We start from the raw sequence: 17549 nt of genomic DNA, 5'->3' as shown, positions 1-17549 counted from the left end.
GTCCCGCTCCCGCGGTGAGCCCGACCCCGGGGGCGCAGCCGAAGGGCGGGTGGCCCCGCCTGGGCGCGGCGGGCTCCCCGCAGGGGGCCTGGGACCGCCCGCGACGGGCGGCTGCCGGGGGGCACCGGCGCTCCAGGCCGGCAACGCGCGGTGCGGCGGGCCCAGCGCCGGAGCGCAGAGGCACGGCGGGGAGGGGCGGGGCGGCAGGGCGGGCAGGGGGGGCAGGGCAGGCCGGCCCGCCCGCCTCGGGGCTGTGGCCGTGAGGGGCCGCCCGGGCCCGCCCGCCCGGCCAATGGGAGCGGCGGTTGTTAGCGGGCCGGGAGGTGGCGGCGTTGCCACAGCAGCCGCGGGACCGCAGCCGGTGGTCGGGGCGCGCCATGGAGGGGCTGGAAGGTGAGAGGCAGCGGTGTGGGCGGCCCCTGCCTTCCCCGGGGGTAACCGGCGGGGCCCGGGGGCGAGCCGGACCGCGCCGCGCCTTTGTGCTGCGGCGGGGGCGTGCTTGGGCGGTGGCGGCGGTGGGAGCCGGGGCCCGGGCGCCGCCTTCCCCGTTCTCGGAGCCCCCTGAGGCGGCGCGGCGGCCTCGCCTCGCTCGGCGGCCGGGAGTGCGGGGAGGCGCCGGGGATGAGGCTGGGGCGCCGCGGGAGGCGGCAGCGTGCTTTTGGGGCGGCGAACAAAGGCGGGCGGCGGCGGGCCCGGGCGCGGCGCCCGGCGGGCTGGGGGTGCGGGGCGGGCGGGGGCGCAGGGCCGGGCCGGCTGCGCTTTGTCTGGGGCGCTGCCGCCGAGCCACGGGGCTGTCGCCGTTCGCCGGCCCCTTCCTGCCGCGGCCGGGCGGGGAGCCCGCTCGGTGATCCGCCGCTGGCCGGGAGTGCCGTGCGCGGGGGACGGCGTGGAGTGGTGCGGGCGTCTTTGCCAGGCGCCCTTCTTTGGCAAGCAGACGGCTAAGGTGGGTGTTAGCGTACGCTTATGATGCTAGGGAAGCGTTCAGTGCAGCGAAGGCCAGGCAGCGTTTGGCGACAGAGTACTTGCAACTTCCTGCGATGCCGGTTGTTTGAACGAAGACATCGTTGCTCTCCATAGTATCCGTCGTAGCATAGATACTAGCTTGGAGTCTATGAAGTTACAGCTTGCTATCTGAACATTTCTATAGGCCTGTCATTACTGTGTTTTGCAAGCTGCTTTAACCATATTACTTCAGAAAAAATACAGGCCTTTGTGTCACAAAACAGTCATTGTCTTCCGTGCGCTGCTTCGCTAGAGGTAACTCAGTGCTTAAATAGGAGCGAGCACAAACCAGCCTTTGTTCGTTCTCCCTTCTAGCACCGTTGGAGAACAGAAATAATTCTCACTGATTACCTTCTGTCTATTAGTAATTTTACGGTCATCAGACACTGTGCTTATGCCTAGTGACTTCATCGAGACTATCAATTTGGACGTGACTTTGCATTAAAATCCTGAGAGGTTCTCTTTTTGATTTACTTGTTAAGCTTTGCAGACTATTAATGGCCTTTAAATTTTGAAAGGTAGTGTCCGCAGGTTATGAAATAATTTTTTAACAGGCAGTCCAACTGTCATGACAGTCCTGTGAAAATCATACATTGCCTGTCCAGAAGGGGAAAACTTGCTTTAATTTTGACTAAGCTATGTATTTGATTGCAGTTGGGACTGCATATCATCTGCAACCGATCTATCAATTGATTTGGCTGTGAGCTAGTTTACCAAGGCCAGCTATATCAAATGTGTGTAGCTAACCTTCATAGTAGAGGGTGGGAAGAAAGTAGATCTTCAGATAACAGCAAAAGCCTGAAAAAACATGTAATTTTTGCAGTAGAATTCATCCAGCTTCTGACTTTGCAGGAAATGGTTTACATTTTGTTTGTAATTTAGTATGTGCTGGAAGTGGTGGGAGGAAGAACTGCTAAATCATAGGTGAAATCTCATGTTTACTCTGTGAACCATTTCTTGAAAGTACTTCAAAAGCTAGAGCTTATCAAAGCATTTTTCCATTACGTGAAATGTTCTTTCTGAAAACCTGAGACTAGTTTGAGAATAGCAGCGTTCATAAGCCATTTCTAAAACTTAAGATGTCTTTGCATTGTGAACACCCATTTCCCACACTGTTGTCTTGCATTCTTGAATACTAAAGTTTAGGAAACTGAAGAATATAGCGTTTTGTGTCTTTGTGGATCACTTTGTGGGTTTTTTTTTTTCTTTCTCTAAACAAGTTGCCACAACATAAAATACGTCCTTTTTTTTTGCTTCAAATATTTTGAAGCAAGTGATTTTGCTTTTATTTGCAGTTTTTCAGTTTAAGCTGTCTCTCTTGATGCCCATTAGGTTAGGCTCAGGTGAAGTTTCTGTAGAAAGGTGGCCCAAAGGCGGGAACAATGTAGGCCTAACCAGTAACAGTAGTGAATTATTTTGTTGAGTATGAGGCTTTTTTCCAGTCATTGCTCCACCAGCAACTTGGAAGAACGTTACTGGTTGCCATTTTAGATTAAGTTCAGAAGCACAGTTGCACAGTCATATCCATCTCATCCCACGTGGAATTATGGGCTGCTTCTGAAATCTGGTTCAGCCTGCTCCCTCTCTGTATTAGTGCTTAGCAAAATAATGTCCCAGAAATGATTTGTACAGCTGGTCCTGGCAGTTTTGTGCGTGAGTGACATGATTATGGTGCAGGGCAGGACTTTGTCTTTTGGCAGTGGTCTGCTGATGTGTTTTTATAACTGTGAAAGATCCCCTCAGGCTTGAGATGCTTGGCCTGGACTTTCAACCCTCAGAAGCTGGTGCTTTACTTTTCTGAAGCTCGGCTTGTAGATGCAAGGTCAGTTTTATTTCTGTTTATTTAAGCATGCTATTAATAAGAAAGAACTCTACCCAGTTTATAATGATTCTTTCCATAATGTGGAGAGCTAACTGTGTGTGAGTTGGCTTGTGGAGCTGCACTAGTGATGTTTAAAAAGTTAAATAATATTTGCAGCATTGCAGTTATATTTTCTCACTATGCATGGGTTTAAATATTCAGTGAAATGGCAAGGTAGGTTTCTGTGTGATTTAAAAGTTTTTTCTAAAATTCACTTTTGTTGTTTTTTTTAAAGTCTGTTCCTTTATTATTTTATTAGTGTTTCAGTATTGTTATATTACCAGATTGATACTGAAAGTCAAATTTGTAACTTTAATTCCTTTTATAAAACTTCAGTGCACATTACAAGTGACAAATTTGATGTTAAATCTAAGGTCACTAGCTCAGTTTTTGTTACTTTGCACCCTGTGTGCTGTTCGGCTGTTTTTCAAATTTCATTTAATTTACTGGTGAAAATACTTAAAGCAATAGACTGCCTGAAAACGTAGTGGTCTCTAAGGTGAGTTTAGAAACCTGTTCCTGAGTAGCCCACCATGTGTTGAATCTCAAGGACCATTTTTGATGGGTTAACATGTGCTTGTTGCTTTCAGTGCTGGATGGCAAGTGAAAAGCCGTCACATGGGCAGGCAGGCATGTTTGTGGCTCTCTGTTTTGCTTGAAGGAGATGGAGGAGGAGATCTAAGCACTGGATTCCTGACTACATTTAAGCTGGAGCCGTCCAGTGGTGGTATTTGATCTGTTTCTGTCCAGACTGTTGTTTTTTCTGGGAGGATACCGGCAACAGCTGCTTGAGCTGACTAAATACTGCTTCCCACGCTTGTTCACAACCCATCCCAGCAGGCTTGGACTGCTGTGCTGCCTAAGGAGTAAAGGGCAGAGGGGCAGCTGTGTATGAGGGCAGAAGTCCAGTGCTCTGCAGTAGGTAATGGCAGTGCTTACCAAGCCCCAGTGTTCTCCTTCAGCCTGAGCTTTAGCAGCCAGGAAAGGCTGGTTGTGGTTGGAAGGGGATGGGTGGCTGCTTGCTCGGGAAATAGCCTGCAGTCTCAAACCCAGAGCTTTTCCTTGCAGATGCCAAGTAGGGACTACTGTGATTAAGCATTTAGACTGTGAGCAGCCTGGGTGTGCCCTCGAGGTTTCATAAGAATAAGGCTTGCTGTATAGCATTTTCTGCCCAGAGCTGTGCTGTAATAGCATTTGTCCCCGGATCCTTCACTGTCACTAATAATTTCTGAGACACCCCACTCCACCCCAAACAGTGCAGGCATTGTAGTTTGGGGTTTTATGTTAGTAATGTGAGTGTTGAAAGTGAGTGCTTATGCTCATTTTGACAGAATTTCTGCATAAGATAATCCCTAGTCTTATTTTTTTCCCCTAATAATGTAGCAAATTATTTCTGTTTTGAAAACAAAAAATATTAATGTGCGTCTTCCTTTCCCTTTAGTGTTCATCTTTGTCTTGCCTCACTGGATGCATGCAGCAGCCTCCTTACTTTGGCAGCCATTTTCTTAAGCTCCTTTTGAGGGAGGCTCCTACCTTTTAGGAACATGTCAGCTTTTTATTTTTAATGTATCTTGTCTGTCCAGCAGAAGGAAGAATTAATTTTATGGTACTTTTCTTAAACCAGCAAGTTGGAAACTATTAAAGATTGAAATGAACAACTACTATTAATGTATTTTCTTTTTAAGGAGTTGTTTGTCTCTGGTAGCCTTTAAAACATAATGATAAATACGACTTTGCATTGAACTGCTGTGTTTCACTAGGCATATTTGCACCGCTGTTAAGTGGTCCAATTTTGACATTTATTATACTGCATAATTGTGGTCAATGTATTTTCTGTTTCTAAGGCAATTATGTTTTTACTTTCTGATTAATGTTTTCGCTTCAGCGAAGAATTTGAAATTAAATGTTTTACTTAAGGAAAAATTTTGAAAGCTAAGTTTAGCCTGATATAATAGAAGTGTGCTATCAGAATGTATTTCACCTTTAAAAGAGTGGAAGTAATACATATCAACAGGGATTTGTAGAACTAATAGATTTTACACCGTTTTCTATATCTTTTTGTAGAATTCTTGCATTTTTAACTTTAATTGTAGTCACTAGATTGATCTAGTAATTTAATCCAATTGTTTGAATATAGTGGGAAGATGAATCTACTGTATCTGCGCACACATACATGATGTGGTTATCAAAAGCACTTGTTGCATTTTTGGTAAAATCTAGTTCCAGGAGCATGCTCAACAGTTAACTGGAGCGGGTGAGGAGTGGGGTTACTTTTTAAAGAAATCCTAGGGCAGGCAGGCAAACTAGGAAGCAATATATTATACATGAAGTTTATTATAAAAGTTGTTGTTAACACATTATTTTATTGTTAACCAAGTAATGTTCTGATAAACAAGCAGACTTAGATTGGGATTGCTCTGTGCAATTACATTTGAGTATTAAAGTATGTAACTCCAGAACTGCTTTGGGGGTCATGGGTGCAAAGCAGTCTTGGTTCAGAGCTAGTCTTTGCTTGACAGCCTGCCTGCAGTCATCATGGTGCTTGTAGCCTAGTGCAGGAGAACAGTGAGTTTATGATGATAAAGCAGGATTGTGTAACATGTACATAGATTTTGCAGGTCACATGCTTTCTAGTGGCTTCAGTTGATCTTAAAGGTCATTAATAGAAGACCAGATAATGTATCTGGAAGTCAGATCGATCAAATAGTGCTGCTTATTTGCCTTTGGTTTTGTTGTGTTTCCGTACACATTACAGGGGAAGCTCTCATAGATCTTTCTGGATAATTGTCGTGATTGAGTGCCTCTCTAAAATGCCTGTACATTAACATGCACAGTATGGGAACAAATGGGAGAAATTGGAGGTCTGAATGCAGTTGCAGGGCTAGGACCTTACTGGGATTGTGCGTAGGTGGTAGGGCAGCTCGCAGGACTGCAGTCTTGTGGTTGAATACAGGATCTTCAGGAAGAGCCAGCTGGATGGCAAGGGGAAGGTTGCCCTTTGTGTGGGAGAGCAGTGAGAATGCATGGGGCTTTTCTGTGGAGCCACCTGCAAGCTTATGGATCAGGGTTATCAGGCAGACCAGCGTGGGAAACATCGTGGGTGTCTGCTACAAGCCACCTGATCAAGAAAAAGATGTGGCCTCCTTCACATAATTGGAAGGAGCCTCATATTCACAGGCCCTGGTCTTCATGAGAGACAGCTTTGTGATGCCTGCTGGAGAGACAAATCAGCAAGGTACAAGTAATCTAGGAGCTTCTGGTATGCACTGATGACAGATTCCTGACCCAGCTGATTGAGGAGCTGACTGGGGAGGCACCCCAGCTGCACTTCATAATGTGAAGGTACGGGGCAGCCTTACCTGCAGTGACCTGCAGATGATTGAATTCAGGATCCTGAGAGGAGGGAGCTGAGCAAATAGCAGAATCTCAACCCTGGACTTCAGGAGAGTAGGCTTGGACTTGTTCAGGGATCTGCTTGGAAGAATCCCATGAGATATGGCCCCAGAGAGGAGTCTAGGAGAGCTGGTTATTTTTAGGGATATATAATGTGACATTGGCATGTTTTCACATTAAAAGTTACACTTCATATGAGGAAGGGAGGAAAGGACAGTTACAGAAAAGGTGAGCACACCATCATGCATGCGAGTTGTGTGTATGCTGCTATATGCAACCATTTTGGACTGCAATGCAATTAATTTCTCAGTCACAAAAAACCCCTTCTCAGAATCCTTGTCCAGTTTGTCACTTTGAGGCAATGGGGTGCTCCTTGATATGTTATTTTCAAGTAAGTAATGCCATACTCACCATCATCAGACTCATGTTTAGTGCAATAACAGTAATTTTGACAAATACAATGCACTTGCTGAAGAGCTGATATAAAAGCATGCAGAGTTACTACGAAAATCTTAAGCTTTTTAGCTTGAAGGAATGGAAGTTATGCTGCTTTCTGTTATGTTTTGGAAGCAGAAGTGACAGATTTATGCAAGATTAGACTGCATTGTCAATACAGAAGAGAATTCTTGAGGCTTTCCTCTAAAATCAGGGATGGATAGATTGATAAAAGTAGGTTGGTTTGCTGTTTGTTACATAATTGTGAATAACTTCACTGCATAAAAATATCAAAGTATATGAATGGTTGAATACTAGGAGACAGAGCTTACTATAATTTCATCTTCCTTTCTCTTAATTCTTCCTGTAAACTGCTGAATATCATAGGTGAGAAGGGATTTGCTTGGTGGGATAAATCATGCATGTCATCAATTATTAAGCAGAATTTATGAAAGTATGGCAAGTACTGCCTGTTGTTAAGCAGTATAGTGTGTTTGTGTGACTTTCATTTGCATTTCAGAATTCCTTTCAGCAAAATAATGAAAACTTGCAAAAGTTGCACTCTTATTGGTATATGCTTTTCTACTTTTGTACATTCATATTTTTATTCTATTATTTAGTGCTCTTTAAAATTGCACTTTAAAAATTGATTCTCTAAATGGTATTTGGCTGTCCAAAGTAGTGTTCCCTTACCTATGTCACCACATCAGTATCATTTTTAGGTGGCTCTTGTTTGTAGTATTTGTTATTAGTCTTTTCAGACTATTGTTAATGTGTTGATTAAAAAATATAACCCAGTCATTACCAATTAGTGGATGTATGTTGGAGACTGACAGTCCTCAAAGAGCTAGATGCTGTGCCTTGATGGTACAGATTCCAATTAATATGGGGAATGCAGTGCATTTTTTTTAATGAAGTATATGGAACTCTTAAGTGGAAAATGTCTTGCTTCTAGAGATGGGAGGGGAGTTATACTAAAAGAAGTAAATACAATTTTGCAGAAGAATTTGGCAAGCACTCTTCAAGTATTAACGTTCAGCAGCTGCAGATTACTTGCTGGTTTCAAATAGATGCCCAGACTCAAGACTGGAAATCGTACCAGAGTGTTTCTGCAAGTTTGAATTCAGTGAAGCTTGATGGTTTTGATTATCACAGTTTTCTGGCCCAAGTCATTTAGTACTGCCACTGCTGCAGATAATTAAAAGGTTTAGAAGGGCAGGGTTTACAACATGACAAAATACTGTTACTGGAGACTTCAGTGCAGTCTTCTTTGAAGCATTCTGTACTTGATATCAAGTGAAGACACATACTAGAGCATACAAAGCTCTCCAAAAGAGAAAACTGTAATAAACCTTTAGTTAATAGATCTTCAGTAATACTAAAGACCTGCTCCTTCTAGGTGTGGAGTCTTTACACAGCTGCTTAATTTGTAAACGTGACAGCAAGAGGTAGCATTATGCCTGTAACTGTCGGGTTGAACTTGTATGTATTGATGGGTCCACATGTTGTACTGAGAAAGGTAATCTGAACTGACAGCTTGCGCTTTCCTCTGTAAATCAGTTGCTGTTTTTGAACATGAGAATAGAGAAAGGTTGTTCCCTGGACATTTAGGTTTCAAGGAAGTCTATAAGAGTATTGAAAATACCGTGCTAGATCTGAGGGACTGACTGTACAGCTATGTTGTCAGCTAAACTCCAAGGTCAGAAAGTGTGGGTAACTGGACAGTGACAGTATTGAAAAGGAATGTGTTCAGTAACTTAGGTATAGGTAGAAAAAAATATTTGTAAGGTGGTTGTACTCTGGAAGTAGCTGGAGGAGGAAGAGCTGTGACATGGTTTAGAAACACAAGGGATGAGATTATTGTAGTGCTGCTAATAAAACTTCCAATCTAGTTATTTAATGCAGATACCCAGCATTGTACTAAGCTGAACCCTGTGTGTTCATTTGAGACTTTGTTTTGGGCAGAAAGTAGGAGAATAGGGTGTGACACTGTATATCATAGTTTTGGCATCACTTCAACTGAAATACTACCTTTTCCTTTGGTATTCACATAGCCATTTTCAACATAGTTCTCTTTTCCCGAAGTGTGTTTAGATTAGATAAACTAATAATTATGTCTGTCCTTTTCCAAGTTAATTATATTCATTTATGTTTAATACAAGCATGTAAACTGCTGGTGATTAGTGGTATTAAAGATAGAAAAAGGAAGAAGTGTAGCTGCTGGATCTTGGGTTGTCTGTGGTTGTATAACCAAAATTATGGTAATCCCTGCATTGTTGCTAGATTTAAAGAAGACTGAAGAAAATTACAGTGACACCATTTTACTACCAATTTGTATTCTCAGACTAATTTGCCAAGAAAATCCTTCTGTTTCTTGATTTAAGTGCTCCCTTTTTTTAACCTCCCCCCCAGCCCGCCGCCAATACATCCCAATTTAACAACCATTTCTGGTAACTTTTTTTGTTCAGGAAAAAAAATTCAGTCAGTCCATGACTGACTGCTTTAGATATCATGTATGAATGCCTTTAAAACAAACAAACAAAACCCCAACCCAAACAAAAAAAAAATCAAACTAAAACTAGCTCTTTTGCAACTTTCACAATTTTATTCCCATGTTTTATTTTTAAATTAATAGATTTCATGTTGATGATACTACTAACCCTTCTGTAAGAGAAGGCTCATGGGCTCCTAGAGAGGAATGTTAAGGTTTTGTGGTTTGGTTTTGTTTTGGTGTTGGTTTTGGTTTTGGGTTTGTTTGTTTGTTTTTTACTTTAAAAGTGAGGGAAGTTGGAGGAATGCTTAAGAAACTGAAGGAATAAGTGTGCAACTCTAAAGGACTGTAGGCTTCTCATTTTCAACAAAACTTAAGGAACTTTCGTTTTTTAAAATAACTTCCTTTTGTGTTTTGGGTCACTGATTTGTGTTATGGGGGGAGGAGGTGCTGGCAGTAGAAATAGCTCTTGGCAAATGTGATTAAGTACCTGCCAGCAGCAAAGGAGGGTAGGAATGCTGTAAGAAAATCCAGCTCTGTAACTGTAGCTGCAATGAGTGCTAATGGGCGTCGGTATGTTATGCGTAAATACTGCTTGACCAGGTGAGCATCTATCAAGTCTACTTAATGGTGAATTTAAACACAAGCCCGAATTCCAGAGTTCAATGGACAGAAGGAAATGGTGGGAAATGTAGCTTTTCTTTTACTAAGGCGGGTATTTGAAAGAATTCTTTTCTCAGCTAAATCCTAAATCTGATACTATACACCTGATTTCAAGATCACTAGTTCAGATTCATTTCAGCTAATTTCTTGAAGATGCAAACAGTGCCATTTTGTATTTCCATGAAATACCTCTCTTGCTTGTTTCTGTGAAGCTGTGGGTTATATTAGAATTATGTGATAAAAGGAAGTTAAACTCTTTAGCAGAAGTTGAGTTTGCAGTGATGTCTGCTAGCATATTAAGAGTGCTGAGAGCACTAAAGAATGAAGTAATGAAACAAACAAAATACATCTGTGTATACCTTGTATTTTTTAGTGGGAGAATTGAGAAAATCTTTCAACCGTTGCTGCAAACCCTAGAGGAAAATGTTGAGGGCAGGTTCTAGTCATCTAAGCGATGTATGAACAGTATGGGTGTTACTACTTGTGATGAATATTATATTCAGATTTGTGGGTTTAAGAAAACAGATCTATGGAAAAATTTTGAGACATGGTTGTTTAAAATAGAGATTGAAAAAATACAGTTAACAATAAAAATAAGTTCCTAGTCAATGTTGATAATATGCAAGTATAATTCAGGTGCAAGGATAGAAGAAAAACAAGATTTATCTGCACATTTTCTATTTTTCCTACTTCCCCCTACTTGTGTACATCTAAACTCACATATGTTTAGATGACACCAAAGGAAGATGATTACAGCTTCAGCTGTAAAACTCAGTTACTGTCAGTATGGTCCTGCTAGGCTGTGACAAGGGCCTGTTCATGTCTATGTGGAAAAGGTATATAAACTGAAGATTTGAACATAAATATTTTAAACTGCAAAACATTTTTCATACTATTTGTGATTTTTAAAATGGATTGTGCTCTGTAGTATATTCATACAATTAATACCTTATATGTAGTTACATACTGATGATGAATTTCATTCAAGTAATTGAAAAGGCAGAAATAGACCTAATGGTTACATATTGGTGCTAGAAATCTCACCTGACTTTAATCTTTATATTTGGGAAAGAAGGTTTTCAATGCGAAACATGGCTGCCTGAATCTACATTTGTTTGCCATGAAACATTTTGTTAAATTGCCCATTTTTTTCAGGACTGGTCCTACAGTTAGTTGACAAGTTGTATGTTTAGATGGAAAATTGTTTTCCACTGGGGAACTGGGAACAAAAACTGATCAAATCATTGAACATCACTGTGTTCATAAACTTGTTAAAGCCATTAGTTTGCCTAAAATAGAAGTCAACTCAAAGTCTGTTTGGTTTACCTTCATATAAATAGAGGGCGATGTATTCTCTGCAATAGTCTGAGTATAGAGAAAGCAACTAGTAAGTCTCAAAACTTAACCCAAACTTAATGCCTCTTTATTATGTATGTGATGATAAAAATATCCCTCTGGGACATTACTAAATATGCTAGATGCCTGTTATTGGGAAACCTGGAGTGGAGTTTTTAATCTCTGCTATGACTGCATTGCATAATGTGTACTATATGAATATATTTGCTTGCATAGGCTTGGATACTTTGATTTGTTGGTCTTTTATCTCGTTCTGTGAATCTTGGTAACACAACTGTAAATGTTATATACAAATGCTTGAATATCAGCAACATCATAAATGCTTCTGTAAACTGTCAGTAATAATCCAAATAAAATATATAGCAAAAATAGCATTAAAGAGTTTTTCTTTACAAGAGAAAGTAGAATAGTTTAACTTAGTAGAGAAAAATAAGTGATGGCACATGACATATGTTTGATACTGTAACAGGTGATTCTCTTCTAAAGACACAGAAATACCCACTAAATATTCTTGGTCTGTGTTTGGGCTGTCATGGTGACTTGCAGTGAAACTGCCATTTGCATGTTGATTTACAGGCATCCTTTCAAAGGTGCAGTTTCACGTTGTCAGTTATCAGAGCTGATGGTGACATGTTGCTGGGCCTGACTGCTTCCAAAAGTACATAAGGACTTGTGCATCTTCTCCTTTCTCATCTGCATAGTCTCTGCACAGTTCAAAGAATGTATACTTTTACAGTAAAAACTTATTGAAAAATATATGAGGTTAGCAATCTAGGAATAAATTTTTATCATGAATTTCAGTAAATTTTCATAATGAAGTATGGGTTTGTGGTATGTGTTTTGATTTTTTTTTTTTTTTTTTTTTTTTTTTTTTTTTTAAGGTGAGCTTACAGTGCAAACTGGAGATCTGTTGCCATGTAGGATTTGTGGAAGGACTTTCTTTCCAGCAGCACTGGTAAGTGGTATGAGCACCATTGGCTTTTGGATCAGATAAGTTGATATGAGAGTTAAGCAATGGTCACTACAGCTAAAAAAAAGTAGATATAGATGCTTAGGTGTTAGTGGGACTTTTTGTGTGGGTTTTTTTTCCCCCAGGTAATTATTGATTCCAGTTGTCTCAGTTTTAAGCTCCTTCGAAGGAGGTTAATTTTATTGCATCATCCCATCACTTTCTGAAAATACATCCTTCTAAAAGCATCTTCTCTATGGTCACAAAATCATTCCTTGCCTCTGCAGATGTAATTTCTGGTATTATGCAGACTCAGCTAGTAAATGAAGTGTTTTGTTAGCCATCTTCAAAATACTGTCTTCTCTGATCTTAATAGAAATTGCTCCCTCCTTAAACATGTGTATGGATTTCAGACACCTCTTGATTTGTCTTGCCACTCAATGCAAATGCAGCCTACCTAGCATGAGGGGTTTTATTTGTAAGAAGCAAATACAGATGCCTTCTATTTTTCTTCTTCATTGCCCAAGATTTTGTGACCATGTGTATGCATTTGTAAATTCCTGTAGTTCCGTTTAAAAAGTAATGGCTGGCATAAACATTTGAGTGAAAGCAGTCTGATCTTGCTCATCCAGGGTTGGGCCTTGTTTGCTGACTGGCATATTGAGAGAGAAGGAAATAACATGTTAATAACTTGCATTTCTAAAAGTAAGTTCTACATTCTCCTTTTTGTTTTTTTTCTGCTTGTAGAAAAAGCATGGGCCCATTTGCCAAAAAACTTCTGCCAAGAAAAGGAAGACATTTGATTCCAGCCGACAGAGAGCAGAAGGAACTGATATCCCCACAGTAAAACCTCTTAAGCCACGGGTATGTTATAATTTACTCTGCATATGAACATTTTAGGCAGGATATGTATGCATTATAATAAGGCTTATTTCTCCTGACAATTTGTGATAATTAAATCAACTAGAATACGGAAGATATCTAACTATAATGTTGTATACTAAAATAAGGCACCTACTTAGCTTAAATTAAGAGTTTCTAACATATAAAGCTCTTCCTGTTTTGGCTTCCTAGCCAGAACCACCCAAAAAACCTTCCAACTGGAGACGGAAGCATGAGGAATTTATAGCAACTATACGAGCAGCCAAAGGACTTAATCTTAAAGATGGTGGAAAACTCCCTCCACCGCCTCCGCCATCATATGACCCTGGTATGTAAAACAATAGAGTTCTTCAGAGATAATTTTTTTTTTTATTTTAAACTTGATTTGTAGAAAATTTGAATTGGAAAGGAATTTGTTGGAATACAATCTTCACAAGTCCTTGAGGATGACTGTCTGATTATCCCTATACAGATGCTGGTTTGTGACTGTGGGTCTGGCTGGCTAGCATACTGTGTAGCTTTCAAAGCCCATGACTTTGTTTTTAATGCATTGAAAGGTAGTTGTGGCTGATTTGCAGCTTGCTACTGTCTTTTAAACCATAGGCTGGGCAAACAGTTTCCACACCTTGTTTCTGTCTGCAACAGTGAACTGCTCAGAAAGACCAGACTACCTTTTTAATTAGCTACCAATGCTGAACAACCACAACCTGTTTACATTGTAGGAATGCATGTCAACTGTGTTCTTCAAATATAGTCTCCCCCATTTCTTGCTGAATTCACATTTAGTTTCATGTGTGCTGTAGTGTGCATGTGGCCCTTCCTCATGTAGTAGGGCTACGTGCATTATGGGTATGTGAGATGTGTGGGATCTGTGTTAACAAGAGAGTGCCAGTCCTTGAGTGCCTTCAGAACTGAGGCTGGGTAAAGTGTTGAAGCAGTCTGATTGTGAGTGAGGAGGTGATACCCTTTCCAGTTGACTTCTGTGATATGACAATAGGCTGGAGAATATTTCTCTTTTCTTGCCTCAAGAGCTAAATCATTTGGTTAGCTCAATGGCTGTTTTCATGAAGATTGGAAAAAACTGAAGCATCTGTGTGCTTCTGCTTGTCTGTGGTCAAGTGAGGATGTGAGTGTTCCCTACCTTGTTTCTCTACAGGAAATGTTAGTCCAGTATTAGGATTGTAATTGTGCATTCATAGTAAAAGGTGAAGTAGTATGAGTCGGCATTCAGAACACACTATCTTGAAATGCTATATGCATTTTAAAGTAAAGTAAAACCAGTAGCTAATGCTGTGGATAAGAAACAAAGCTCGATCATGGAAAGGATCATTAATAATCTAGTTGTATAGGTTCTGAATTACAAGCAGGAGAGCCCAGAACTAGCTTGGAAAAGCTACGAAAATGGTGCTCCCTTGGTTCCAGAGACTGCAAATGGGTTTGAAATGAAGAAAGTAACTTTATTCAGCCCACTTGAGAGCAGATAGAAGGTAAAGGGGAAAAAAAGACACTTGTGCTTCTGTTTCTTTTTTTCTGTGTTTTTTACTTTTTCCAGGCTGAGTCTTACTGGTTTTAGTTTCCTGGCTTCATCCTGCTGCACGGGGTAAGACTTAGGAGGACGGAGCTAGGAATGAGGTGAAGCTGCACAGATTCTCTTCTCACAAACAGAAGAAAAATAGAGCAGGGACAGCTCCTGTTGTTCCTTTTCCACTTATAGGAAAGAGGGAGAAATATGCATATCATAGAGAGTGTTCATCCTCTCCTCAGCTCTCTGTGGCATACCCATTCCTAACTAGCTGCTAGTCTTCTTCCTTTTAAAAGGAAGGAGTTCTGTGTTAATGTTTCCTATTTAATTTTGTGCTTTGAGTTTTCAAGCAAGTAGTATTGCTAGTTCTTTGATCTCCTCTTCCAGCACTTCTTTAGAAGGAGTATGGAATAGTCTCATGATAGTAAGAAGGACCTTGAGTCACCCTATTTGCATTGAAATTGAGTGTGTATGTGTACTGCCGCCTTATTTTGTTTAATTTGTATTTTATAAAGTTTACAATGAATACTAACAGTTCTTCTGGATGAACAGTACTTCCAGATAGCCAGGTGTCTGACTAGTGCTAAATGTTTTAGAAGCATGAAAATACAGTCCCTGATTCTTAAAAGAGTATGCGTTAATCCTCTGCTTTGAAAGTCTTCTGTAGGAACTGATTTGTATGCCAGTTAGAAGTATCTTTTCTTACTATCTAGGGACTTCCATAGCTTTGCTTTTTTGCTTTTATGTTTTTAACTTTGGGTCTGTCTTGGTTTGGCCTAAGATATTATAGTTCGTCTGCTTCTCTTTTTTTTGAGTATTCCGACAGTAGCAGAGTTTATGTAAAACAAATAAATAAAAATATAATTTTTGTTAATCACATGAGATTCCCATACTGTGACTTCTCTGAAGGATTTCTGTGTTCTTTGCTCATGCTTCTTGGGTCACAGTTGATTGTTTGGTGGCCACTGCATCATCTGATTGACTTAAAATTGTTAATTTAGAGGGATAACTACTTCAGCCAGATCTGCTGCATTTGGAGGAGTAACACGTAATACAAATCATATTTTGGACTGTATAATATCTAATCTTGGAGGCAGTCAGTGTTGAATCTCTCATCATTTTCTTTGATACCCTTCTGAAATCACCAAGGAGCAAACTAACCTGCTTTGTCAGTGTCCAGCTTTTCTGAAGTTCATGTTTACATGGTTTTCAGTACTGTGTTCTGGGGGATTTAACATCCATATCTCTAGACACTAAAATGTCTGTCTGAAAGTGCAGTCCAAACATTTTACTTTCCAAGGTCAGCGTATCTTAAAGGGTATATTTCCAGCATAAAGATGAGGGATCTTATAATATTTTAAACATTAATATGGCCTTTTCTGTTTTTTTTCTCAATGTTAGTAATGTTTCCTGCAAGTAGTACTATTTGTAATGTGAGTAAATTAATTTTGAAAAATAAACCAGCTGCCAATTACCCTGGTTTGGCTCTATAGATATCTCTTAATTTTGGCTGGATTTCCTCTGATTCTTGGTTAAATTTCCAATTATTTTTTTAAATTATTATTTCTAGTATTGCAGTTAGCATTTCTCAGTCCTTTCAGAAGGGCTGGAGGAAACAGATCTTGTTATCTTTTGCTATTTGTATGGGAAAGGTTTTAATGCATTTTCATGTCTGGAACAAACTGAACTGATTATTATTATTGTTATTATTTTAGCCTCTTCTTTTCTGTAGTTCCTTACAGCAGATATCCCTGCCATGTCCATATATGTCTTTGGCCACCACCTTTGTTGAATAGCATCTCTAAATGTTTCTGATTTTGCTTAGGTTATTTCTAATCTTTAACCACTCTTCTCATTCTTATAAGTTAATCAAAAAACATTTTTTGTGTTACATGTGGACAGTATTGTTTTCCCCAGCAATCTATATGCCATTTTCAAGAGGCTTTAATTTTCTCTGGGGGTGGGGCTGGGGCTGGTCTCTGAAAGACTTTAAAACACTTTACTTTTTTTAAAACACATTATTAATGTTAGTTTTTTATGTTTTTAAGATTACATTCAGTGTCCATATTGTCAGAGGAGATTTAATGAAAATGCAGCTGACAGACACATCAATTTCTGTAAGGAACAAGCAGCACGTATTACTAATAAGGGGAAATTGGCAGCTGATACCAAAGGGAAACTTCCTGCTCGAACACAGGTGAACTACAACATTTTTCTTAACTTGTAGCTTGCATTTAACATCAAATCAAGCTTATTAAATAGTGTGTGGCTCTTAAATGGAATTAACTATTTTATTCTGTAATTTTATTGTTTGCACTAGACTGAAATTAGGCTTTTAAGCATGGAAGACTTTTTTTCTTTCTTACAAGAGTTGCAGAGATCCATAAATCGGATGGCAGCAGTTGCAAAGCCAAAATCAGTCATAAATGTAATTCAGATATTTGTGACAGTGACAGGTAAGGGTAGCAGCAGGAAGTAGAGATGCAGTATTTGTGAAGAATTTTCTGTTGTGCAAGTCTTCAGAGTCCAAGATTGTTCCTTAAGTGGCCAAACAAAGGTACATGAAAACAGGAGAACTGTCAGCAATATTTTGATTAATTAGAGGCTTAGAGGAATTCAGGTATATTATGGTGAGAGTCGCAGTAGTTAACTTATGATGGAAACAAGGATTGAAGTGTATGTGTGTTTTCATTTGGTGGTAAGGCTTTTTTTTCCTGGAAGCTGTGAAGAGTTAAACAGACACAAGCAGTTATCTAGTCATTCTTGCACTGTATTCTGAATCAGTGCTGGGAGTGGTCCAGAGTACACAGGTTAAAGTAAGATTTGAAAGACCAAAATGATCCTGCGCTTGAATACTTTTTTCAAAATTAACTGGTAATGAGGTGATAATGTTAATCTCATGAAACAGCTATGGAAAAAAAAGAGAAAAGCTGTCGAAAAGTGGAAAATACAAAGACATGCAATTAAATGAAAAAAAAAAAAAACCAAACCACCC

General features: G+C 40.1%; 1 protein-coding gene across 2 annotated transcripts in view; it reads left to right on the top strand.

The window, feature by feature from the left end:
- The first annotated feature begins 251 nt into the window (after positions 1–251).
- ZC2HC1A (zinc finger C2HC-type containing 1A) overlaps positions 252–17549 on the top strand; it is a 35653-nt gene continuing 18355 nt past the window's right edge. For both annotated transcript variants that reach the window (XM_056331869.1, XM_056331868.1), the window contains exons 1-5: positions 252–393; positions 12083–12156; positions 12898–13014; positions 13225–13360; positions 16603–16751. In XM_056331869.1, coding sequence (XP_056187844.1) covers positions 378–393; positions 12083–12156; positions 12898–13014; positions 13225–13360; positions 16603–16751 — 492 coding nt within the window. In that variant the 5' untranslated portion in view covers positions 252–377. The remainder of the gene's footprint in view (positions 394–12082; positions 12157–12897; positions 13015–13224; positions 13361–16602; positions 16752–17549) is intronic.

Source organism: Falco biarmicus, chromosome 3, assembly GCF_023638135.1.
Source record: "Falco biarmicus isolate bFalBia1 chromosome 3, bFalBia1.pri, whole genome shotgun sequence".
Classification (NCBI taxonomy): domain Eukaryota; kingdom Metazoa; phylum Chordata; class Aves; order Falconiformes; family Falconidae; genus Falco; species Falco biarmicus.
The sequence above is the reverse complement of the archived record's forward strand: the minus strand, read 5'-3'. Positions and strand labels throughout refer to the sequence as shown.